This window comes from Botryllus schlosseri, chromosome 14 (genome assembly GCF_051294905.1).
Source record: "Botryllus schlosseri isolate E-star chromosome 14, Bs_hap1, whole genome shotgun sequence".
Classification (NCBI taxonomy): Eukaryota; Metazoa; Chordata; class Ascidiacea; order Stolidobranchia; family Styelidae; genus Botryllus; species Botryllus schlosseri.
Genome location: NC_137249.1, coordinates 16,775,415 through 16,802,755, shown reverse-complemented (window position 1 = coordinate 16,802,755; position 27,341 = coordinate 16,775,415). Strand labels below are relative to the sequence as shown.

Here is a 27,341-nt window from a genome sequence, read left to right as displayed (position 1 = left end):
GCTGTTATAGCCGCCATCGAAAACGAAATAGCTATCGGCCTATCGCGCTTGACAGGGGGTTGTAAGCAAATGGCTTGAAGGCCACAATTTCACAGTGAAATTGACATTGGAGAATATAATATAAAGTAAATATTTGAATGCAAACTGAGAATGATATCATCATCTCAGTTAACGTTACCGCAGATACACCGGCTTTTGCGTTGTAGGCTAAAGTGTCAGATCGGAGCACATCTTTACCATACTCGACCATGATAACGAAATTACTGCCCTAATCATTGAGTGTCAACCTTGAGACTTGGCACAGCGTTCGATACTAAAATCAAGACATACCGTGCAAAAGCTTATGACGGATCTAGGTAAGGACCATCGTTAAAATCAATAGAGACTAATGCCGGCTTTGTGTATAATCTGTTAGCGATAAATGACGAGTCACCTCTCACTCGAATTAGGAAACGAAATTACCACTAACACAGTTCAGTGACAAACTTAAAACTTGGCACAGCGTTCGATACTAACATTAAGACTTACCGCGCCAAATGTCATAACCGATCTCAGTATTGAACATCGTCAAAATCAATGGATACCAATACCGGCTTTTGAGTAATATGTTTGCGATACATGACGGATCAGCACACACTCAACTTCGAAAACGGAATTACTATACCCTAAACTTTAAGTAGAAACCCTGAAACTTGGGGCAGTGTTAAATACCTCCATCACGACATGACATACCAAGTTTCAAGAGTTTTCATGGTGTGAAACACCATCAAAATCGACCTATACCAGCAAAGGTCGACTAAACGTATACGACGGTAACCGAGTTCAGCTATAGATACGATTGTTACATCACACCTTAGGGGCACAGAGCTATTGCGCCCCGGTTGCTCGGTAATTTTATGAATAGAAGAGAGTAAATCACCGTTTCTTTATTGTGCGCGGCTTTGAGAGAATAGACAGTGAAAGCTTGTTATGAGCGCTACCGGGGCATGCCCCGGCTAGGCATTCGCAAAGCGAAAACACAGAAGAGAATTCGATTTTCGCAGAGACTTCGCTATATATGGGCATTTACAAGCGAAAGGACAAGAAGAATACGATTTCGCTGTGATTTCGGTATATATAGATTGGTGTGCGTCTATAAATGGTTAAGAATTGTTATTGAACAGAATTTTAGGTGGGGCAATGCCCCAGTTGCCCTATAGAACGAGCCGCCACTGGTGTGAACCTCGGAAATTTATAGGTTCACGTTCACAAACGAACTTTGGTAGGTTCTGCACTGTTAACCTTTTTCATCTATTAAAATTTCCACATCATTATATCTTAGGTTGACATTTATTGCGTTTCCACTGCGGGCCCCTCTATATGCATGGGCCTGGCAACATAACAAATCAATACTAAACGAGCAATCGAGCATGCACCTTGACAATCTCAAAAATTTTACCTGTTTCGTTACAAAAGTTTGCTCGAAATATTCAGCTTTCTGTTTGTGAATATTCAGTGACTCTCTGCTGTGAACTTGACCCAAAATCACACAGCATCTAGAGTGAAATACGTTATTTTCGAAGGTTTATTGCTTGTAAAGGCCTAGTGCAGTATACAGTATAATTCGGTCACAGGCCCTCCCAATCCACCATGCAAATACCATTTAGTTCTAAGCATGCCTTATTCGCTTTGGTTCTGCAAAATTATGGGCAAAGTTTAACCCATAATTCGCGTCGGGGCTTCGTCACCCTTTCAGTAGGTAGATAGTCAGCGAATGATGCTCATTCAACCAACCAATGAAATTAATCTCGTTGTCTGATGCAAAAAATCTTGCAAGCGTGCGGTGTCCATCTCGATTTCATATGTTTATTGTAGGCTATCATAAAAACCAAATCCGTGCGTTTGGGGTGTTGACTACTGCTGTGTAACTTGTTAATGGGGTAAAACCCGTTTTACACTCTGCACAATATCAACGTAGGCCTACTCTGACGCGTAATACATTGTCCGGTCTGGCCTAGACCGTTAAGGCGTAAGCTTACATTGTCTTGCAAGTCCTCGTCGAAATTGTTGGCAAAGCGACAGAAGATATTGATTTTATGGGATTATTGTATCTTTTCATTGCTCCAGTTGATACATTTGGCCACGTTTAAAAAGTCAGTATGTACTTCAGCATTGTTGCATCATGTGACCCGAGTCGTCGCTAGGTATCTTGTACGTAATATCTATCACTTCATTGAAATGTAGGGTTAGAATAAGCAATATGACGTCACGTGACGTCACGAAGTTCACGTTGGCGTTCACACCGAACATTTCAAAAAGGTTTGCGTTCGCACGAACCTGAAACTTTCATAGGTTCACACCATCCCTATAAATCACCATAGTTGCCTATTTGAAGCACAATGTATACCAATACAATAAAAAAGGTCAAAATGCTCTTGTATCAGCAACTCTATGAGCGACGACCGTACGAAAATATCACCGGCATATGCTCAATTGCCACACTATGAATTGTCAGGCAACTGTGTCAATTATGGATATAAACTATAAAAACCTGTCGAACGTAATTATTGACTGGAATAAAGCAACAGTATCACGAGTGTATGACTTACTTCCAAGCCCACTATCATATGCTCCAAAAAATGAATTGGGTTTATATTAGGGTTACCATATTTCTGTGACCCAAATTACGGACACTCTTTAGCGCCCACTTGTGTATTTCAAAGTGAACTGTGACGTCACACTAGCAAAGCTTTGCTCATAGACCAGGGGTGGTCACGATCCGGTTCAGGAATATGTGGCTGTGTATTGCGTAATCGCGACCGAACCCACATTTTTTCAGCCCTTTCCCGCCCAAATAAACAATAACTTTGAGCCCACCATAGGCTAATCGATGCAACTTCTGGGAGGGTTAGTTGCTGTATCAATCTGGGTTCTGTATGCATCTGGTCGTTAAATTTTTTGAATGAATTCTGTCAATAATATTGGTTGTTCCATATATTACTATATAGTTACTACTCTCCACCCACAATATCAGAGTTAGGGGTAGAGCTTGTGGAGGATGATGAGGTCGAAAATACAGGGAGCGTAATCGTACATCGTTAAGTCATGTTCAATAGTTCATGTCCCACCGATAAAATTGTTTGTCAGCCTTATGCCGGTGCGCACCACGGAGCTTTATAAATACCCCACATCCAGTGGTTTCCAACCTTTTATGGTCGCGACTCCATCTTCAATTTGAAAATGTTCATTGACCCGCATTAAAATTTGACGAGCTGATTACTAAAAGAAGTCAGCGCCTTTGCCCAGACTTACTTACGGGCTATTTTGGAAGCTGATTACGTTCAACATATTCGCGAACCCTAGAATAAAGGCAAACGACCCCCGGGTTTGGAACCGCTATCTTTGAATAAAGCATTCAATAGGCCTTAACGATATCTAGGAATATACCGTTCTCGTATAATTGCGATTACAGTTAGACTTATTCCAGTAAATGAAGGTTGTTTTTATCTATATTTTGTAATTTATTTATATTTTTTATATTTTATTGCAGTTTTGGCGAGGGTGGTAGTACTCATATTAAAATAAATAAATGTGATGGTGAATCGCGCGCAGCGAGTGGAAAAATATCATGCATCAGCACAGCATAGATATTCCCTAAAATAATGTTTTTATGTTGATTTACGAAAAAATTATGAGCATACGTCAAGTCTTCAAAATTCCGGACATTTGGCATACTTTAAAAATTCCTCCCGGACGCTACTTTCAACAGTGAAATTCCGGACGTGTCCGGGAAATTCCGGACGCATGGCAACCCTAGTTAATATAAGATACTAGCAATTGTTCTTTGAACTGAGATCACCGAGATCAGTAATAATGCGACGTCGATCTTTAGCGTCCGCTTGTACGGTCAGCTGGGGAAGTTGGACGGAGTGTAATTTTCAAGACAAAAGATTTCGTAATCGACAGTGTCCTAATAGACTGGAAACGGAAGAGGGAGTATGTTCTATCGGTAAGAATATTTCTTGAATTAAACTTCTGCAATCGTGGAATTCTAATTGAACCGCTTCAGATACGTGACCAAATCACGATTCGTTCTAAAAAAAACAGTTCTCGAAGCAGAAATTAGTCCGAAGAGTCACAGTTTTATACATGTGAGGGAGTGGCATATAATATTGATGGTTTGTCGTTTATCACAGAATGTATGTCATGGTCAACTTGGAGCACCTGCGTTACCCCAAATGTTGTGGACGAAAAACAATCAAGAACTCGACAATGTGTAACCGGTTTTCAAACTGAAGAAGAGGATTGCTATCCAAATGCAGGTTAACTTCAGATTTATCATGTCATGAATTGTTACTTGTCATCACTCAGGGTTGCCAGACACCTTTTGTCAAAAAGGGCCAAACAGTGTCAAAAAAAGGCCAAAAAAGGCTTAACTGGGTAAAAACGCCCAAATCGTTCAATAACGCTCATTTCGTTGTTAAGCGATACACAATAACGTGGCAATATTACCCATAGACCTCTTGTCAATCACAAGGAATTCCAGATTTATATTGTTAATACTGTTGTAGGACACCAAATCCACTACACCCAGTGGCGGCTCGTCCTATAGGGCAACTGGGGCATTGCCCCACCTAAAATTCTGTTCAATAACAATTCTTTACCATTTATAGACGCACAACAATCTATACATACCGAAATCACAGCGAAAATCGTATTCTTCTTGTCCTTTCGCTTGTAAATGCCCATATATAGCGAAGTCTCTGCGAAAATCGAATCCTCTTCTGTGTTTTCGCTTTGCGAATGCCTAGCCGGGGCTTGCCCCGGTTGCGCTCATAACAAGCTTTGACTGTCTATTCTCTCAAGGCCGCGCACAATAAAGAAACGGTGATTTACTCTCTCCTATTCATAATATTACCGAGCAACCGGGGCTCAATAGGTCTGTGCCCCTAAGGTGTGATGTAACAATCGTAACTATATCTGAACTCGGTTACCGTCACATGCGTTTAGTCGACCTTTGCTGGTATAGGTCGATTTTGATGGTGTTTCACACCATGAAAACTCTTGAAACTTGGTATGTCATGTCGTGATGGTGGTATTTAACATTGCCCCAAGTTTCAGGGTTTCTACTTAAAGTTTAGGGTAGTAAATCCGTTTCCGAAGTTGAGTGTGTGCTGATCCGTCATGTATCGCAAACAGATTTTACTCGAAAGCCGGTATTGGTATCCATTGATTTTGACGATGTTCAATACTGAGATCGGTTATGACATTTGGCACGGTAAGTCTTAATGTTAGTATCGAACGCTGTACCAAGTTTTAAGTTTGTCACTGAACTATGTTAGTGGTAATTTCGTTTCCTAAGTCGAGTGAGAGCTGACTCGTCATTTATCGCTAACAGATTTTACGCAAAGCCGGTATTGGTCTCTATTGATTTTAACGATGCTCCTTACCTAGATCTGTCATGAGATTTTGCACGGTGTGTTTTGATTTTAGTATCGAACGCTGTGCCAAGTCTCAAGGTTGACACTCAATGATTAGGGCAGTAATTTCGTTATCAAGGTCGAATATGGTAGAGATGTGCTCAGATCTGACACTTTAGCCTACAACGCATTGCGGATTTCACGCAGAAGCCGGTGTATCTGTGGTAACGTTAACTGTGTTCCATACTGAGATAGGTGACGAGATGATGATATCATTCTCATTTGCATTCAAATATTTACTTTGATATTATATTCTCCAATGTCAATTTCACCGTGAAATTGTGGCCTTCAAGCCATTTGCTTACAACCCCCTGTCAAGCGCGATAGCTATTTCGTTTTCGATGCCGGCTAACAGCTGATCACTTGATCAGCCTATTCCTCAGTAAATTTTACGCAAAATTCGGTCTGTTTGCATTATTTTGACAGTGTACCATACCGAAAAGGGCCATGAGGCTACTTCTCGATGATGTCATGTAACAGTGTACGGCTTTCACCCACGTATATATTCGGTAATATATTTTCCAAAGGCGATTTCGCAGCAGACCTATAGACAGTAATAAAACCATATGTGTCGTGTTACAGTCTCCAGTTTCAAGGCCAAAATCTCCTATGCTGTACCGAGACCGAGTTTCCGAGACTGCTATTCTTGGTTCTTCAGAATGATGTTTTGGATTCAATATGACAGGCCCAATGTATGAGATAACAATTGGGTATGTGTCCGAACTCGTTGACCTTTCCAATTAGGCTTACGCAATCTCTCGAGTTATAGTCATTTCCATTTCTGCAGATAATTAGTCAGGTCTAGTGCGAACATGAACCGCGTTGAATCTTTGTTCCGTACGCCGTTTACGCAGTTACCACACTTCAAGTCACAGCTCACCGGCAGACCTCTCGTGGCACATACGTTAAAATCACTGTTGTCGGGAAATTCATGTTACCGTAACATCATTAAGTTACTTGTTTACGTTGGAAAACGTCATTGTGACGTCATCTTGATAAAAAGTCGCTTGCAGCCCTTGCCCCACCACCCGATATTGTCACGAGCCGCCACTGTTAAAATCACTGTTGCCGGGAAATTCATGTTACCGTACCATCATTAAGTTACTTGTTTACGTTGGAAAACGCCATTGTGACGTCATGTTGATAAAAGTCGCTTGCAGCCCTTGCCCCACCACCCGATATTGTCACGAGCCGCCACTGACTACACCTGTTGATAGCATTGTGTATATTATATGCGTAATGCTAATACTAGTGCGATATAGTTATACCAATGACATATATAGCAGTGTGAATGTAGTGTGCCGCTATACAGTGAATATATGTTGATTGACGTTGTCGAACAAATGAGGATATCGTGAGTCGATGGCAACTTGAGTTTGAAATGAATTAATTCGCGGATAAGTTGTGAAAGTTCGAATAGTTTGGTCGTATAGGCACCAAACGTCCGGCTGATGATGATGAACGAGATCATATATCAAGTTTTGATATTAACATGCAGCAATAACTTGGAAGCGCCAATACAAGCATTCATGCGTCATGACGAGAAGCATTGGTCCATAGCGACTGTGACATCATAGAAATTAAACATGGAACGGCAATGGCCGATTTTGCAGCTTCGTTCCGCTTCGCCGAGGCTGGAGTGGAGAATTGTGTGGCATAAGTGACTGTAGGATTTCTGGCAATCCAAAAGCTATCTTCCCGAGCGCAGAAATTATTGAATCTGGTCTTGATCGAAAGCTACTGTTGCACCGATTACGAAAATATAAATTAAAATTATGACCAGGCACCGATCTACCTAGAATCCGTCCTCCAAGTCTGAAATATCGGCATTGTTCGAACAATCGGAGAGTCGCAACGGATCATTGTTGTGGCGATTGTCTTGCGGTTACCCGATTGTTCTGAACAATGCCGATATTTCAGACTTGGAGGACGGATTCTAGGTGGATCAGTGCCTGGTCATTATTTTAATTTTTATTTTCGGAATCGGTGCAACAGTAGCTTTCGATCAAGACCAATTTCAGCAATTTCTGCGCTCGGGAAGATAGCTTTTTGATTGCCAGAAATCCTACAGTCGCTTACGCAAAACAATTCCCCACTCCAGCCTCAGCGAAGCGGAACGAAGCTGCAAAATCGGTCGTTGCCGTTTCATGTTTAATTTCTATAGTGAAATTCTGTGACAACACTGCCTACAGCCCTACAACATCCTAATATCACCTTCAAGTCTCGATTTCGGAAAGACATTCATTTAGATCAGTGGTTCTTAACCTTGCCCACAGCGCCCCCCAGGGGGCGCTGGCGACTTTGAAGGGGGGCGGAAAAGCTCAGGGGGCGATATGGGGGGCGCTGGGCTCAGGGGGGCGGTATGGGGGGCGCTGGAGAAAAATGGTATTGCAGTAGAATCTAAATTCAAATTTTAGAGCAAATTGCGAGTGATATGCCACAAAATAGCACAGAAATGAAGCTCCGGCGGGTGAAAAACGGTGATTTTAGCTCTGAGCGAAAAAATGACCTTTTTTTTTTTTTTTTTTTTTTTTTAGTCATCCACCTGACGATGTGGAGTAAAAAACGTTATTTTGGGATCTGAGCGGAAAAGATGACCTTTTTTTTTTTTTTTTTTTTTTTTTAGTCAACCGATCACAAAGTGGGTAAAATTAACCGAATTTTGAAAATGTCACTCCGGTTTTGCAAGTGGAAAATTTCTGAAAAAGTGTCCTCTTTTTTGATTTCCAAAATATGGTAAGCCTATTATTACATTCCTTACAATATGAAGTTGGGGGGCGCTGGAGCACGATAATTTTTGAAAGGGGGCGCTGGAAGAAAAAAGGTTAAGAACCACTGATTTAGATATAGCTAGTTTGATAGTATGTGCCCACTGCTTCCAAAATGAGTGAAATATCGGAAACAGTGGGCCAACGTGCCGAAGAATATGTATTTTTTGTGGGGGGGGGGGGGAACTGCCTTTAAAAAGGGCCGATTTTGCAACCTTGTCATTACTATCAGGTTTCTCATCGGCATGAGCTACATGTGCAGTGTGCACCCGTAATAAGAGGGCCGTAAGAGCACTTTGTCTGGGCCGCCGGAGCCTCGATAATCAGGAGATCAATTCAAACCCATTTTCACGTATTATACCGTCGCTTGACTTCGTGTACGCGAAGCGCGTATACGAAGTACGCCTACATATATGCATGAGCATGAGCATAATGAATGTCGCATCCGTAAGCGAGCTAAATACGATAGTTCGCGCCCCATGAAAGAGCTTATTCGTGTGTTTAACGTAGCCTTACGAGCAGATCATCGCCACTAATCAGTATCTATACTCTATCTGATTATGCAGAAGATTTCTTTCATTACATTATTTCCACTGCCTTTGAAGCGAAATTATTTTCTGGTCAATTTTGAAGCTTTGTCAAAGACGAAATATGGTTTCTAGATTGGTGATCAGTAGGGCTGGGCACAATGATTCGACTACTCGAATCTGAATCGAGTATTAATTTTAATGATTCGAGTCGAGTATTAAAAGACGATTTTTTCGAGTACTGAAATTATACGCTCCTCACCTCTGAAAGTTGATTTATCAACGAGAAGTTTATCAGCGATCAACGAGTTTATGCTAATTTCACTGTTGAAGCCTTGAAACCTTGATTGGACGTATCGTAGCATACGAAACATGTAGTACAAAGCTACGAACGTTACTGAAAATAGCACATTTCCGTAGTCATGATCATCCCACAATATATTGTCACCAAGTGCAATGAAATCGGTATGGTCGAAAAAAATAACAACGTATCCTTAATATGATGGATAACAGGCATTATATTCTTTGTGGTCGCTTAAAAGGTACATATTTGAACTTTGACAAATAATATTCTGCTATGACGTCATAATGAGTGATACTCGATTACTCGACTAGACTCGAAGCATTTTACGTGATTCAGAATCGAATCACTCAGGTACTCGACTTGGCCCAGCCCTAGTGATCAGTAACGGAGTATTTCTACTTTTTCGTTGTATTTACGTACGTTTTGTCTTCTTGCACGACTTGCTTGTTTGATTATTTTTTTCGATTGCATCTCCTTCTACTCTTGCATTTTTTCGGGACAACACTTGCTTTTCACACTTTGGATTTTGTAAAGCAGCAAGTAGAAAGTCGACGTTTCTATCCCTTTTATGTGTGATATTACCTGTAAGAGCTGTGTTAGACTGCCCCTGTTTCACCTTCAAGCAGTTTAAACATGTCTTAGAAGTCACTGCTTCCTCTTTTAATTAGGTAGAAAGTTATTGCGTTACTTCTACTTCTACTTGACTACTACACTACAAAGAGGTTCGTTTTTCGAAAACGTATTGAGATAACCTACTTGCAGAGCTTCTTTGAGGTACGGAACATTAATATACAATTGAGTAGAATATTCATATTGAAATGAACCCAAATATTTTCGGCTGACACTCGTCAGGCGTAATCGACAGCAAGTGTAGGAGAGATTTGGAAAGAACATTGTATGTATATCAACAATCGTATCATAAAAGATGACGTCACCGACATGAAATTTCAAATAATCGGGGCGAAGAGAGTGCTTAAGCTCAGTGTACTATTTTCATATGCTACACGAACTATTTCTGTACGCACACACTTGATCGGTGTATTTTGGTAAAAGTCGACTCCAAGGCACCCAAATGAAAATGTTACCGATATCTCCCAACAACGCGAAATCTGTATGATTATTCAAAATTTAATGCCGGTGACGTCATATTTTGTGATATGATCGTTTATATACAATGTTCTTTCCCATTCTCTAGTAGTTTCTGACGATTACCCCTGACGAGTGTCAGCCGAAAATATTCGGGTTCATTTCAACATGAATATACTCAATTGTATATTCGGATACCATAGGCGTCATTCGGGGCTTATTTAGCCCAGTATTTATGACGATTTTACTAATACCAGCATATTCTTTTCCGAATTCAATGTGTAATAATGTGCAGTTTTGCACAAAAATTTCAGTTAAAAGTGTGAGTAGTCTAAACAGATAAGAGCTTGATCAAGTAGTAAGTATAAGTATAAACGAAATCTACTTGAGAGTACCAAAAAATTCAAAGCACTTCGTTTCTAACCTCCTTTTCCTCATGCTGATACATATACATACAGTATACACTCAGATTTTATACCAAAATATTAAAATTAAAGCATTGAGTATTGCTAACGAATGTAAGTGATTCTAGAGAGGTAACAACGGGAGATATAAAGTTTACGAAGTTGGTACTAAAATAGCTGAAGGTGCCTGTGCAAACGATATTCGCAAATCATCAGGTGCTGATGAAGGAGCGCCTTTCCGAAAGCTCGCGCAACAAATAAAATTGTATGCATTTACGAATAGACGTTAAATAGGGTTAGGAAGCTACCAAGGTCTTACGTTTTTTTTAAATATATATATATGGCCTTTTATCGCCGCAACATATCAATAGAGAAATAAAAATACAATAACAAAGAGCTGCGGATGATAGGCCTAACAACTCACTTTCAGCGACTTAGGAATCGATATGGGGCTAGCAAGACACGGTGCTAGCTGGATGACTATCCCCTCGCTTGATCTTGTGGAGAAGCCCGAAACCGTTTTTAAGTGGTTTAAGTGGTCTCGGTCTTGGCAGTATCTGGGCCATTGCACGTTAAGGCAGTATGCCACTTTATATCGATATTTTTCCTCGATGAAATGCTGTTTCCATCGTCTTAGCCGTTTCAGCTAGTGAGGAATATGGTGATGGTGGGCACAGGATAATAGCTATCTGTGACAAACAATAGCAATACTTTAAAACTGAAATCAATTTCAGCGTTTCATATGCTTTACAAAGCCTTCATCCTCAATCTCAAATGAAATCGGGGGCCGCAAAATATGACCTCGCGGGTCGCATGTTGATGACCCCGGCTTTAGAGTAAATGAAGACTTTTACATATTTTTGATCTACTCACATTTTCGATGCATAATTCTGTTCTTGAAATGCAGTTATGTTTTGTCTCGATACTTCAAAGCGTTTGTTTTTGCAGTTGGGTTCACGAGTGACGGCTGGTATCGACACTCAAACGGACACGAATACAAATACCTCCCTGCCGCGGAAAATTATGGAGTTCAGTCGTCATCCTGCTCAAGTCTTGGGTCGCGTCTCGCGACGGTAGCAGTAAGAAGTGGCGAGCTCAGCGGGTTGGTCAGAGGAATTAGTTTATAGATGACGTGAATCTACGGCTAGCTCACATACGTTTTTGTATACGAAACATGACAATTTAAAGATTCGCTTTAAAAAAGAAACAATTATAGCAGTGCTTCCCAACCAGCGAGTCGGCGAAGCTATTTTAATTGGGTCTCGAAGCATTTCGGAGCTTCCTGTTCCATATGTCACAAAGAGCTGATTTTGGTTCTTACGGAATGCCAGCAATCGTCTAATTCAGTGCTTCTTAACCTTGCCGCCATCACCGCCCCCCCCCCCCCCCCTCAGGGGCGTTTTGGATCTTTAAGGGGGCGGGAACGCTCAGGGGGCGATATGTGGTGCTTAAATCCGGGGCGGTATTGGGGCGCTGAAGAAAAATGCCGTTGCAGTAGAGGGTACAGTAGGGACGCAGTACAACAGCAGTTTTGTATATCCCAGAGTTCTTATTGCAGATTGACAGTCGACAAAATCTGTCAAATCTCGAAATTTTTCTTCGGGCTAGGCGCGAAATATATGCCGGCCATGTTTGCAACATGTTTCCATGTATGCAAAGGTATAGGGGAGATGTGGTACCGATGGATCAAAAATTGCAAAATGATCTCTGGCCCTCAAATCTTCAGCCGAGAATAGCGAATCTTTTGCTCTCTCAACACTTGGATACAAGCTCTAACTATTACGGACATTTACATGGATATCCCCTTTTCAAAAAATATTTATAAATGTTTTAAATTCATTGCTCGAACGTGTCATCGGTCCCCACTCGGTGGGTCCAATGTTTTGTTGTGTACTATAATCTAAGCTACAGCATGCCAATGAAGAATGTCTCGTCGCCCCCTAGAGGAATAAAATAGATTATATCAACTCAAATGTTGGGATAAAATCACGTTTTGATTTCCACCGAAACTGAAAAAATTAATACCACCTACATATTACCCGCAAATCGACATTCTGACTTTCAAATACCTCGTAATAGCGATAAAACACCACAGGTAACTATGATTTACAGCCTATATATATGTAGGCGAGTTTCTGCTGTTAAGTGATTAGCTGGTCCATCTATTTTGCTTGATTTGGCTATGGTATCATAGGTCCCCCACCCTATAAATATGGTAATTGAATTGAAAATAGTCCACTCGAGGATGGTATTGATTCAAAAAAATATGTGCCATTATATACCCTGATACAAGCCCTATAATTCATATCAAAAATGATTGAGGGTTTTTTAGTCTGTAAGATGATATAGAAAAATGTATATGTCGATCCAAATTTACTTTGCACCCCCTAAATCGTTTGTCACAGACTCCATAACTCACGCAGGTCGAAGCGTGACGGCAGTATCTTAACGCGAAATTGACGATACAAACGTATGCGCAATTCATTTTACACGAATTATAATAACCCATAACATTTATGAAAACATATGTAGCAAACATCGTCGCGTGGCGCGACCAAAAACTGCGAAATTTGACATGTTTTGTGGAATGTTAATTTGCTCTGGATACTCATTAAGGATATGTCCTACTACTACATCATCTACTGCGAAGCCATTTTTCTTCAGCCCCCCCCCCCCATATCACCCCCCTGAGCCCAGCGCCCCCCATATCGTCCCCTGAGCGTTTCCGCCCCCTTCAAAATCGGCAGCGCCCCTTGGGGGGTGCAGGTGGCAAGGTTAAGAACCACTGATCTAGATAAATAGCCTACTTTTATACACGACTTGGGTTCATTTATGTACATGATATCCAGGAAAGTCTATAACTATGATATATCTAATACCCCTAAATATAGTACTGTTGCTGTATTTTGATTTAAAAGAGTGTTCTGTGTGTGAAAATAAAAAGTAAATTTATTTTTCTAAACTTTATAGTACGACTGAGCCGATTTTCTATCCAGCCACTACAGCGAAAATGAGAGATTTTGGTCAAAATAGACCCATGGGCTATCTCCAAAACAAGAGCCAAATTGAAAAAACTGAGGCCATAGTCGGAATCAGCGCCCTTCAGAACCACCAAAATCACTCTTACTTTGTCTGCCTAAAAATATCTGTTGACCAGTGTTATCATTGCTCAATCGTGTTAAACTTGCCCTAATCGTCTTACGCAGCAGTTTATACCTACACATCGTGTTTTTAACAACAACAATCTGCCACCTTAACGGAACTGGTGTCAGACGTCGTAGAATTAGAGAGATATTTCCATATAGACTGGACGCTTGATAATAGGTGCGCTTGATTGTTTCATTGATTCCCGCTATTTATATTCGACATTACATCGAATGAATAAAAGAGGTCAAACTGAAATATTTGAACTTTCCAGTTTCGACAATACTATGGGGGTTCCAGACGGTACACTTTACTTCGTCGGGGGAACAGATGCACTCGTCGAAGACACATGGATTTTTCAGGATTCTGTAGTGCTGACGTCCGCCGCCATCACAACGTGGAGCACTGATCAACCGGATAATTTCGGAACAGGAGGAGAGGATTGTTTGAATTGGTTTCAAGCTTTCAATGGCCGCGACACGTTGGGAGATACCCCATGCGACGGTCTGCTTCCAGCCATGTGTGAGCGGCCGGTTGAATAAAGTTTACGCCATAAATGAATATACAATTCATGCGAAATTGAGCATAGAAGTCGTTACATTGATATATACCTTGTGCCAAATACTTGTTGAGGGAAAGTGGTTCTTCACCCAACTTATTATCACAGGATGAGATAGCTGTAGAAATCAGTAACTCAGAAATCAGAAATCAGAAAGGTTTCGTGTGACGATGGCTATAAAAATTAATATTCCAAATATTTGTAAACAAAATCAGAGTACTGATATGAGTCGGTCATGGCGGAGCTCGACATAGCCAACATGTTTAAACGACGAACTCAAAAATAAAATTGACGCGATGATATACAGAAATCAGTTTACCTTCTCATTCTCATGGGCTGGAACTCGGGCAGGTCAAACCTAATTCTCCATTGTAAAATTTGTTTCCCTCTGTGTCGACTTTTCCGCTAGGTCCCTGGCGATACGACGAGAAGATAAGCCGTTGTGCTTATATAGGGATACTGCGATTCCCAGAACGTGGTGAAGTTCTATTGAACTGCGGAAACGGCATAGGTCATCTCATGGTTCCGCTGTCATCGTCGCTGGAGCATGAAAACTCAGCATCGGAATTTGGTTTTTGCTCCTTTGTTGGTCGATAATGATGATGAATATTATTAATAATGGAACGAACAACACCTTCATATTCAAATGAATTCGTGGTACATGCATATATTGCTTATGTATTAGGATATATCTAGCTCTGTCTGCGTTCAGACTAAGAGTACCATCACCGAGGTGATGGAAGTATCCAAAGAAAAAAGAGAGCATCAAAAATTCCAAATTATCAATTAAATTTATCGTGAAAGTGCTGCTTTCGAGAATGTCCCGATGTCGGTGTCGTTCATTGTTTATCAGCGATGCGGAGGTCTTCCCCTTTTCGTTCTCCTTTCATCTTCAAACGTTATTGACTTCACGACACTGTCATTAGGTTTTCGAATTATGTGTGCAAGAAATTTAGCTTGTTGATGATCAATGAATGATGACAGATCTTCGGTGCGACCGATTCTATGAAGATTCTGATTACTAATTTTAAAGGCGCTATCGGTTCCCTTTCGAGTGTAGCCTCCATGTACCATTTTCGCAAAAATTGTCCGTAGCAGACATCCAGCACGTTTCTTTGATTTTCCGAAAGAGACCATACGCCGCAGCCATATGTGAGTCGACTTCTCACAAAGGCATTTAAAATTTTTATTCTTCTACCAATTCAAATTCTGAAGTTTCGAAGCAGGTATTTATAGGTTTGGAAAGCTGCATGAGCCGAGGTGATTCTATTGTTGATTTCTGATATTCCGAGCGCGAAATTTTTTTCATCTTCATCAATTAATTTTGTCGATGATATTGGTAGTTGCACATATTTCGAGCAAATATTAATCTTTTCCCAGCCCACCTGATCAGAATTTCCGAAGGAGCCGATGAAGGGAGTGTCTTTGAAAATTTTTATCACATAATTAATGATGATGCATCTTCGGGTTGTTATTATTCACTTTGCTGCATGTTGTTTAGTCTTGACCGCTCATCAAGATTGTCGGAATAGCCAAAATATGTAGTGGAATCATCCAAACGTGCCAGAGAAACGTTTATTCGTGAGACGTACATGATTCCAAAGTGGTATTTCTTGACCAGGCGCATCATTTTCCTCAGCGGTTCACATTTGTTCAGTGTTGGGCTCAGATTATACTATTTTGTTGAATGGAAAAATCAAGTCACTCAAAATCGCGCGCAGCGAGAAGAAAATTTCCAAGTTGACTTAAAATTCCTAAATTCAAATTGGATGTTAACGGCCGTTAACTCGCGCTAATCTAATTAAGCCTAGACGACGCACAATTATAGTTCTACGACCGCAGGTTGGCCACCCCTGGTGTTGATGCTCTTTTTAAATGCGAGGATCCATGATCACCTGCATATGTGGAGCCATACATGGTCAGTGGTCACTGCAACAGTACATACCCACCGTTAGGTGTAATACGTCAATGACGTGGGTCAGTGGAGAAAAGTGAGGCAGTGCCTTACCTGTCGTCAGAATGAGTAAACGAAAATCGTAAAATTTTCAATAATTATTGGTATTTTAAGAGACTCTTTGGGGTACAGAACTTTAATATACATTTTAATAATATATTCATTGCAAAATATATTAAAACCCGCAGCTTTTCGAGCTGACACTCTTCAAGGGCAATCGTCAGCAAATGGAGAATTTCAAAAACATGCATCTAGCTACATTGCATACAACCAATTATGACGTCATACAAACAAACAACATGAAATACAAGCAAACCACGAGCGCAGCTAGTGGCCAATTTTTAGATTGACTAAAAATTCCTTCTGCTGACGCAAGCGCCGTCGGTGGATTTTAATATAAGTCGATTCCAATGCAGACAGATGGAAATGAGTGCGGCCTCTACCTAATATAGAGTATCTTTCATCGCGATAGTTTTTAGCGCAAGTTGCATTCTCAGCCAAATGCTTGCCGATGGCAGAGCTCATAGCCATGGCTTGATTACGTTTGTATTTCATGTTGTTTGTTTCTATGACGTCATAATTGGTTATATGCAATGTAGCTAGATGCATGTTTCTGAAATTATCCATTTGCTGACGATTGCCTTTGAAGAGTGTCAGCTCGAAAAGCTTCGGGTTTTAATATATTTCTGCAATGAATATATTATTAAAATGTATATTATTGGTGTTTTGTATATCGATGTTCATGAATGGTTTGATTTTGAACAATTTTACTACAAAATCACGTCATTTGCATATTTATTGTTCAGAAATAAAGCGTGATAGGAGAGGTAAGGCGCAGGTAAGGTAGATACGGGCAGAAACTCACCTGTGATAGCACAATTCATCGTAATTAGCTTCGAAATTATTATAATCGTTATTAATCGTCTGCGTAAATGTAGTACTAATTCCGAAAATTTTAATATTGATCGACTTCTCAATTCTCAAAGTATTCGGTGATAGCACAACGTTGCGCTACTCGCGCGCATTTTAACGGTAGTACTACAAAACTACTTACCAATCGAGAACGTGGATGTCTATGGTGTTGTTTGCAATTTGAATTTGTTATTGTGAATGTCACTTCCATGGCTGCATTGTCATACGGCGTCATCATGACTGTTATTCTCTTTGATCACTCCCTTATCGTACAGGCGGTGTATCAAGCGCGGGTACATCGAATTCGCGACTGATAGTGGTCGGCGGCGTGACAGCAACTAAAATTTGAGACTTTTGAAAGAGGGGTCCGATCTCCTAACCCTGAATAAGTCACTCTATTTGCCTCTCAAAGACATGTTTACACTGCAACGAAAATAATTATTCTGGCTGTGATGAAAATCTACTAACAAGTCACTGCAATATTGATAAGTTAAGTACAAAAATCAAAATTTGGCAAAGAGCCATATCTTATACCCAGTAGAGCGATATATGGCTCGCGACCCAAAGGTTCCCGACCGCTGCCCTAGGGTGTACCAAAATGTTTAAAGGCAGTGCCACTCGGATGTGGTCTACAGGAGTGTACCAGATTCGCATACCAATATGGACCTGGCTATAACTAGCTATCACAATAAATAGGCAAGTTTATGCTTCAGAACAGGTTGACCTATGGATATATAGAACCCTGGGTTGACCGCATGTGCAATAATGCTCATCTCAACAGTACCCAGATTGCAAAATTACATTAGTTCTGTGATGTTATCAGAAAATGCATCTCTTTATCATTTAACCGTAGGTAATTGACTTATTGATTCCTCTTGAAGTAAGTAGTATAAGTAATGTGAGATTTGCCCGCATGCACCCTTTTTACTTAAACAAACCAAGATTATCAATATAATAAATAATGAAAGAATTACCTCATTCTCAATTTTGCAGCAATACTTTTATGACCCTGTGTGCGGCAATAAAAAAAGGGGGAATAATTCCCGCTAGAGAGAAAAAGAACAAAGAATCCCGACTGACCTTTGTACTCTGGCCAGACACAAAACTTGGGATTTGATTTAATATAATACATTGTAATTTTACTGTATTTTTCCACGATCCACAGCTGACTTCGGTCGTACACGACGGGGCTTGATAATAGTTGCCTGCCTTGACCTGTTGTTCCGTGATCCAATTTCGTGACGAGGCTTGGGAGCAATAGCCCGTCAAACCACCCTGATTCACTTGTCGTTCCTCGGTTGATTCAATTTCGTGTACGGTTGGTCATAGAAATAATTGCCGGTCGTGACGTCAGTATAGTTTTCTCCTAATCCGTGAGATCCTGGTGCGTGTTTTAGATGTCAATAGGCTCGGTTGTACAAAGTGGCGCTCGTTGCCTGTCTCATACTGTCGTACTTGACCCCTTTGCTTTGTTGTCGACCCCGACAGTAACGAGAAATGTTCTGTTATGGTGATAAATATGCGTGTCATATCGAGAACAACAAGGAATATCGTGTAGTGGAAATGTGTATTAGGCGCCCCAACATAGATTAACTTAAATAAAGTAACATTATGAGTATAAAAAGTAATTAAAGAATTAGCTGATTCTCAATTTGGCTTACATCAACGTGTTAACTTCCGATATTACGTACCTAGTAATTGGTGCAAGCAACAACTGCTGTTCCACACCTTTACCGCGTTCTAGCGTCTTCAGGACAGACTGTCCCAACCAAACAATGTATTTATGATGGGTTCTTTTACTGCTTCACGTCTGGTCAAGCGTAATCATGCCAGTGTCTGTAAATGATATACAATTTACCGCGGCATATTAATTTTGTATGCTGTACATGATGTACAACTTGAATCGATCAGTTGACGAACTGATGCTTTACCCGTCTGTACGATATATAGGCTATCGATCACGAGCTCACCACGCACTTGTCGCTCGAGAGCGACTAATTTCGCTACAGACAATCAGTTGTGTTCGCGTGTACCGTAACATAAACATATCCTCAACACTTGTTATATCAACACCTCCACGCATATTTACAATTTCATACTAAGGATATATTGCCTCGGCAGCCACGCACTGCCGTTCGAATTCGACTAATTTCGCTGCAGACAATCAGCTGAGATTGCGTGTACCGTAACATATCGTTAACACATGTTACGCCAACACCTCCAAACATATTTGCAATATCATACTAAGGATATATTGATTCGGCGGAGTGTTACCGTCAGAGAATTGCTGTGTCACCCTTTCGAGCCTCGCATTTACCGTTCGAACTCTGAAACTACGAGTACTATGTCAGATTCAGTTATATAGTGACGAATCGGGATAGCTCGCTTCATCGGGGATCAGTGGACTTACCTTATTTTGCTGAAACGCGCTCAGTTTTCGTGGTGCAATAATGGGGATGAATTGTGTCAGATCATATGTGATGCGATCTAGCCTGCTTTCGGCGAGGTGTAAAGATGAGTGAGAGATTTCGAAATCTGACTCCACCCCGACTCTGGTTGCCAAATCAAAGTCCAAAAAATCCGGCTGGCACGTAAAGTCCTGTTATTTCCACATGTTGTGAGGGCAAAATATAGCATAAATCCGACTCTCAAGGCCATTTGGCTGCATCCAGCCGGCGATAGCTCGCTTCACCGGCGATCAGCTGACTGACCTTATTTTGCTCGGTTTCGGTGGTGTAATAATGGGGGGATGAATTGTCACAGTTCATACGTGATGCAATCTAGTCTACCTTCGGTGAGGTCTAAAGATGAGTGAGATATTTCGAAATCCGAATCCACCCGCCCCCCCCCGACTCAGGCGGCCAATTTGGGGTCAATCCCGGTCGGTACGTAAAGTCCTGTTACTTCCACATATATCGAGCGCAAATTAGAGCATAAATCTGACTCTCCAGGCCACTTGACCGTATCCAGCCTTGGCTTCGCTAAAAATCGATGAAATTCGAGGTCTGGAGACGTTTAAGTGACCACCACGCCCTTCCAGGCACGATAGTTCTACTATCTTTACACGATATGGAGATGACGTTGCATATTCATTTGCGTACAGCGAAACCTTGGATCGACCCATTGGCGGAATTATGTTCAACTATACAGGTGTTATTAGTGCAATCAGGTTTAGCACCACAAGAAGTATATTAGCAAAATCCTATCCACCACAAAACGATAATACCTTTACCCGACCAACAAACAAACAAACAAACAAACTTGTCGTTCGATTACTTTTAATTTCGATGCGGTGTGATGTACGCAAATCAGCTGTGATCAATCGAGCGTGACACAAACGATGTCAGTCATCAATCCGTCTGTATGACAAAACTCGCGTCTTCGGGTTGACAGCAACACAATGTGATCCATTTGATGACCCCATCGACCCTCCTATCTAATATGGTTACCATACGGCCTCATTTACGGGAGTATATGTTCTCCTTTTCCCAGATATGTCACCCCTTCGCCCAAATGTACTCTCTTTCTGTCAATTTGTCCTCCTTGTTAGCTTAACATATCCAAAAAACACCACGAGTAACGCAAAATGTGGGCCTAGATTACGAAAGTTGTGTATTTAGGTATAGCCAAGTCGAAAAAAATGACGCTATGATGGCATCGTGCAGGCTATTACGTGGATATGGGGGTCTGTGTAACCATGTATAAGTGAATAGTGAAAGCACACCAAACTACCGTCACATGAAAAAGATCGAGCGCAATCGACCATATCGGGGTATACCCACCTTAGTACAGCCAAATGATCCTATGTCGTACCGAGAATAGCCAGGGTGGTGGTACATCATTCTCACAAGATGTACTTTGGAATGCGTGTGAAATTGACATCGTCCGCTACTCGACTGACGCAAGTCGCCACTGCAACCCCCCCTCTCTGTGTATACACGACATATGCTAAGCACTACAGATTCAGATGAAACTACGTATTCTTGCGACGCCACCTCATCCGCGCAAGCAGTGTCGTACAAAAAGTCAAGAGGTGGGCCGTGCTATAAGTCGGCAGTTACGGAAAATAATGAAAAATATCGACCTGGTGTAAATGAGCATAGACCATGAATACTACAAAACAAAAACGTATTCTGGCGAGGTTATCGAGATAGCTGGAGCAATTTACAGCACATGCTACATTTCCTTCAAATGGAAGTACAAAATGTAGCTTTGAAGTACTCAAGTACAAGTAGTTTTATAGAAATGTTGCTATCGTGAAATTACTTCCTATCCTAATTATAAAGAGTAGGTCCCCGTAGAACTGAACTGGAGAGATTTACAACACATGCTACATTTACTTCAAACGGAATGACAAAATATAGTTTTGGAGTACTAGAGTAGTTTTAAGGGCATGTCAGTATCGTGATATCGCTTTCTATCCTAATTATAAAAGAGTAGGTCCCCATAAAACTGTCGAGCTCAAGCACGTTGGTAACTGTGATAGTAGACAAAACTGACTCGCGTACCTCAGAAATAGTGACTGTATTTCGTTGCTGACCACGCGCCTGCTTATTCACACCGACTGACTTGTGTAGTAAGCAACTGCGCCCCCGTCATCTTCTTATTGCTCAAATAATTTTACAATACACGAAATCCATTCTAATTTGTCGCTAGTGTTATCAGCACAAAAGACACAGTTACACAAGTCTCGCAAAAAGGTGTTGATACACTACAATCGTTTTATCGCCACTATTCAACTCATAGCCCGATCACACGACTGACGTTTCCGCAGATAAATTTTTGACGTTTGATCAACTCTTGCCTGGTTATGGGGTTTCTAATCACAGGGCGATTGAGATTCGGGTGTGTCTTTTCGATACGTTGCGCAAACTCGATACCTTTCGTTCGGAGTACGTATTCACACTGCGGAAACCATTTTGCATGTTCTGTCCAAACCTCGTCTTCACGGTCCCAACGAAGCCCGCCGTCACAGTAAAAGCATTTGGTTCTGTCCGAATCAATGTAGTAAAACCCCGCTTTTGCTAACTGTTCAACACTAGCCCTAATTTTATTCGGTCCCCAGCCCTTGTCGAACGTTGCGATTCTTTTTGACAACGACGACATGCGAGGGTTCACGGGTTTAAGACAAGGAAATAGTTGCTCAAGACATCGCTTTTCGTCCTCGGAGGGTTCCTCCGGTTCCTGTAGATGTAAAGTGAGACGTCGTATTTTGTCGTCAAGCAACTTATCCAAATTGTCTCGTTCGTACTCGGTTAACGCCACATTCCCCGAATCGTCGCCACGTGCGAAACAACAATCCGGGCGATACGTCAAGTGTATTTCAGATATATCGTCTGTAGGCCGCCAATTGCGTAGAACGCCGGAGCAGTTGAAGTACTGCGTTCTGTCCAGGTCACCGAGGTAGAATAAACCTTGTTTTGCCAACTCGCCGACCGCCCGTGGTATGGGATAGCTGGGCCATTTCTCAAAGGTTTCGCAACGCTTCGACTCCTTTCGCAAGTCGAGATTCCTAACCCGATACTCGTGCTCTTGATCAACGATATTCGCAAAGTTGATGTTGGCGTTTCCAATGGATTTAAACTGTCTCAATAAACTTTTGAAATTCGATTTCACAATAGGTATGTTCAACGCGTCTCGTACACAATTCGCGTCATGACGCCGCACACTCGACCCGGTCCATCTTTCGAGGTACACACTGCATCCAAAGCATTTGATTTTGTCTCCAAATCCTAGCCAGTAGTATCCCTCAGACGCTAAATCGGTGCGTGTTGCGTATGATACTTTAGAGAATTTGGCGAACGTGGCGAGTCTGTCTAATTCAGTGCGGTGTGAACCGGAAGCGATATACACTCGTTTCTGTCCGGGCGGATCAGAGTATCTCTCCATTGACGTTATGCCAAGCTCTTTCATAAACATGGAGTACTAAGACAGAGCTTTTTGTGTCTAAACCTGTACCATAGCTCACACATATATATTCCTAGTTTATCCTTGCGAGATCTATCGATTACTGGTTAGTTGTACTTTTATGTGTGATTGACAACCGTTAGCTGTCGCTATTGCACCATTTATATATGGGTTATACCAGGAGCGGTCAACTTCTGCAGTCCGCGGGGCGTGTATAGCATAATTAGGTACTCGGTGGTGCGAATTGCTGAATCGATACATTATTCGACCACCGATCAGCATATGCCAGGAATAAATCGTATTCAATCAATGTATTTTAACAACAGCAATGTCAATGCAAAGCCGTATCTCGCCGATATTAACGAGGACAAAGTAGATTTGAGAACAGTATTTTTATACAGGCACCGCCATGTCTGCTTCTCTCTCACGGTGCAATACTTAAATAAGATTTCATAGTGATCTATAAGCCCGATACCCTAAATTGACAGAGATATCAATTCATTAAAGTTGTTTTCTAACGACATTACAGAGAACAACGCGTACCAGTAAACACAAACCGAATTGTCCCACTGTTGCGTCAATTCACCGCCGACTCAGTATGAGACACTCTCGACCAGCGAATGTACATTAGGCAACCGAAACAGGTGACCTTGCGAAGGGGGTGTTTTCGATAACACCGATACGGCAACTTAATTCTTTCTACTGACAATGTGATGGAGAGCGGCTTAATTCATCAGACAAAGACTGGAGGCAACAATAACTAGCAAACACAAATCTAATGGCCACACCGACATTAACAGGTATTCGATTGACCAGAAAATACCAACGTCACCCAACTGCTGTAATGACACGGGTACGATGCGGGGTACGAAGCATTTTGAACGGTGTTGCTCAGTTGCGGTTCTTGGCCTTCCAAGACCTCTGTTAGCATCAGTCTATCTCACTGTTTGGAGTGCCAATGCCAAACGTCGTAATAGTGATCACTCGGTCATGTGTAGAATATAGAAATTGACGCCTGGCCTATTTGCACGACCTCATGGCTTTGGCAAACTTACTAAAGCGGAAATTCACAAAGTCACTTGCGTACGTGCTTTCATGCCTTTGAATGTTTGTTATTATCGAGTCTGGTCATAAATAGACATGGGGACAAATTTGATGCGTTCAGCACAATATACGTTTACCACATCTCATTCCGGACCGTAACCGATCGTTTACCGCACCCTCTATATGGCAAACGTCGCTTTTGCTCATAGGTAAGCCGATGATCTGTGAAAACACATGCGCTAACGTGCCATTTCGTTATTCCTTCAACGTCACATGACCGCCTATGAAGGCTTTTTGGGTGCCCACCAATACAGTGTTGAAACGTGATCCATAGGGACCCCACTGCGTGCTATACGCCTAAATAAATATGTTTACTCGAGTATACACCTGGTGTGGACCAGTGAAGTGGATGCAGAAAGTAAATTAGACAACGCAAACCAGTTGACAACGTCGATTAATATACGGGGGTTGATAAATTTTGTCAAGTGACTTTTGAATGGATGTTATTTGTTTGTTGTTTGATGGATAAGATTGTATTCATTCATAAACTACTAATATACTTCTTGTGGTGCTAAACCTGATTATACAGATGAATCAGACAGTATTCCGCCAATTGGGACTAGTTGCCCGTCGTCGTGATTGATCTCCTAGTTCGCGGTGGTAACAAAAAATGTATAACACAAAGTGTAAATCGTACAATAGCGACAACTAACTGTTGTCAGTCGTCCACAACAATACAGCTAACCAGTAATCTATAGAGCTTTCAAGAATAAACTAGGGGTATAAGCGGTTAGCCCTAACTTATCGTTCCACAACTGATTAATCCGATTTCGTCACGACGGGGCTCGGCAGTTGTAGCCTGTACGATATAGTAAATCAATCTCAAAATCTAATGCAATCCTAATCCAGCAAAATTTCACAAATACGTTTTTTCTAAATCCTAATCAATGCTCATCTCTGGCGTATACGTACAAGTTTTGTCAAAGCAACAGATTGATGGAGCGTGGCTGACATTGATTGCGACACTCGATAACAGCTTCTTCCGGTGGAGTTTTTCGAACGGTAAATCCAAGGCTAGGTCGAGGGGGTCAAACAGCATTTCTCTCACGGTAGCGCTCCGCCGAGTCAATACGTCCATAGTATGATATTTTTCGCAACTATGTTTTGTTGGGGGTGATGAGGATATTTTGCGGTACACGTTTTTCACAGGTTGCAAGTTACGATTGGGGAAGACGTATTTTTATATTTATACCGCTAATTTCATTAGATTGACTAGAAAACAATGTCATTTCTTCTGACTTGACTACCGAAATACCCGTCAATTACTTGTGTTGTGCGAGTTAGCTAAATGAAAGGTCACTCACCGAAATCGATCAGACCGACATTCCGCGTTATTCGTGGCGTTTTTTGTTATTTTAAGCTGAAAATAAGGACAAAATTACAAAAAAGGAAGACATTTGGCTGAAGGCTGTACATATTTGGCAAAAGGAGGAGGACTTAGGTATAGCCCTATAAATATAAGGATCGATGTGAACATCAAATGTATCGCATTGCTGTCAACCCGCTCGAATATGCGAATTTAGTCAAACAGGAGAGTGACGACTGACACCGTTTGTGTCACACTCGATTAATCACAGCTGGTTTGTGTACATCACACCGATATTACAAGCATTCGAACGACGAGTGATGACCGTTGAGTTTGCCGACAGTTGAGATGTTATCGTTGTGTGATGGATAAGATTTTGCCAATATACTTCCTGTGGTGCTAAACCCTACTGCAATAACAACATATGTACAGACAAATCAAACAGAATTCCGACAATGGTTCGATACAAAGTTTCACTGTACGCAAATGAATATGCAACGAAACCCCGCATATCGTGTAATGACAGCAGAACCATTTTGTCTGGACGGAGGTGGTCACGAATCGGTTCCGGACCCCCGAATTTCATCGGTTTTGAGTGAAGTCGGGACTGGATACGGCGACGTATCTTTGAGAGTCAGATTTATACTAGATTTTGTCCTCACAACATGGGGGAATAACAGGACTTTGCGTACCAGCCTGGATTTACTCCAATTCGCAGTGCAAAGAGCCTCTCGGTACACCCGATAACGCGCGTCCACCCCTCCAAACACATAGTTACGGGGTATGGCGGCGACCCGGAAACTCGGGGCATAGCTTATTAGTAATTTTACGCGATCATTTTTTTTTGTTACCACCGCGAACTAGGAGATCAATCACGACGACGGGCAACTAGTCCCAATTGGCGGAATACTGTCTGATTCATCTGTATAATCAGGTTTAGCACCACAAGAAGTATATTAGTAGTTTATGAATGAATACAATCTTATCCATCAAACAACAAACAAATAACATCCATTCAAAAGTCACTTGACAAAATTTATCAACCCCCGTATATTAATCGACGTTGTCAACTGGTTTGCGTTGTCTAATTTACTTTCTGCATCCACTTCACTGGTCCACACCAGGTGTATACTCGAGTAAACATATTTATTTAGGCGTATAGCACGCAGTGGGGTCCCTATGGATCACGTTTCAACACTGTATTGGTGGGCACCCAAAAAGCCTTCATAGGCGGTCATGTGACGTTGAAGGAATAACGAAATGGCACGTTAGCGCATGTGTTTTCACAGATCATCGGCTTACCTATGAGCAAAAGCGACGTTTGCCATATAGAGGGTGCGGTAAACGATCGGTTACGGTCCGGAATGAGATGTGGTAAACGTATATTGTGCTGAACGCATCAAATTTGTCCCCATGTCTATTTATGACCAGACTCGATAATAACAAACATTCAAAGGCATGAAAGCACGTACGCAAGTGACTTTGTGAATTTCCGCTTTAGTAAGTTTGCCAAAGCCATGAGGTCGTGCAAATAGGCCAGGCGTCAATTTCTATATTATACACATGACCGAGTGATCACTATTACGACGTTTGGCATTGGCACTCCAAACAGTGAGATAGACTGATGCTAACAGAGGTCTTGGAAGGCCAAGAACCGCAACTGAGCAACACCGTTCAAAATGCTTCGTACCCCGCATCGTACCCGTGTCATTACAGCAGTTGGGTGACGTTGGTATTTTCTGGTCAATCGAATACCTGTTAATGTCGGTGTGGCCATTAGATTTGTGTTTGCTAGTTATTGTTGCCTCCAGTCTTTGTCTGATGAATTAAGCCGCTCTCCATCACATTGTCAGTAGAAAGAATTAAGTTGCCGTATCGGTGTTATCGAAAACACCCCCTTCGCAAGG

General features: G+C 41.5%; 1 protein-coding gene and 2 long non-coding RNA genes across 4 annotated transcripts in view; 1 reads left to right on the top strand and 2 right to left on the bottom strand.

The window, feature by feature from the left end:
• Positions 1–14,283, top strand: part of LOC145456427 (uncharacterized) — a 45,521-nt gene extending 31,238 nt beyond the window's left edge. For both annotated transcript variants that reach the window (XM_080334546.1, XM_080334548.1), the window contains exons 5-8: positions 3,872–3,988; positions 4,176–4,301; positions 11,497–11,650; positions 13,967–14,283. In XM_080334546.1, the coding sequence (XP_080190672.1) occupies positions 3,872–3,988; positions 4,176–4,301; positions 11,497–11,650; positions 13,967–14,234 (665 nt within the window). In that variant the 3' untranslated portion in view covers positions 14,235–14,283. The remainder of the gene's footprint in view (positions 1–3,871; positions 3,989–4,175; positions 4,302–11,496; positions 11,651–13,966) is intronic.
• LOC145456459 (uncharacterized) overlaps positions 1–27,341 on the bottom strand; it is a 183,882-nt gene that overhangs the window by 146,575 nt on the left and 9,966 nt on the right. The gene's annotated exons all lie outside the window — the stretch shown is intronic.
• On the bottom strand, positions 1,311–11,558 carry LOC145456456 (uncharacterized). The gene is made up of 3 exons (XR_013920607.1): positions 11,422–11,558; positions 10,973–11,237; positions 1,311–1,535 (listed from the first exon to the last, which is right to left on the bottom strand). It is a non-coding gene; the product is annotated as an uncharacterized LOC145456456 (long non-coding RNA).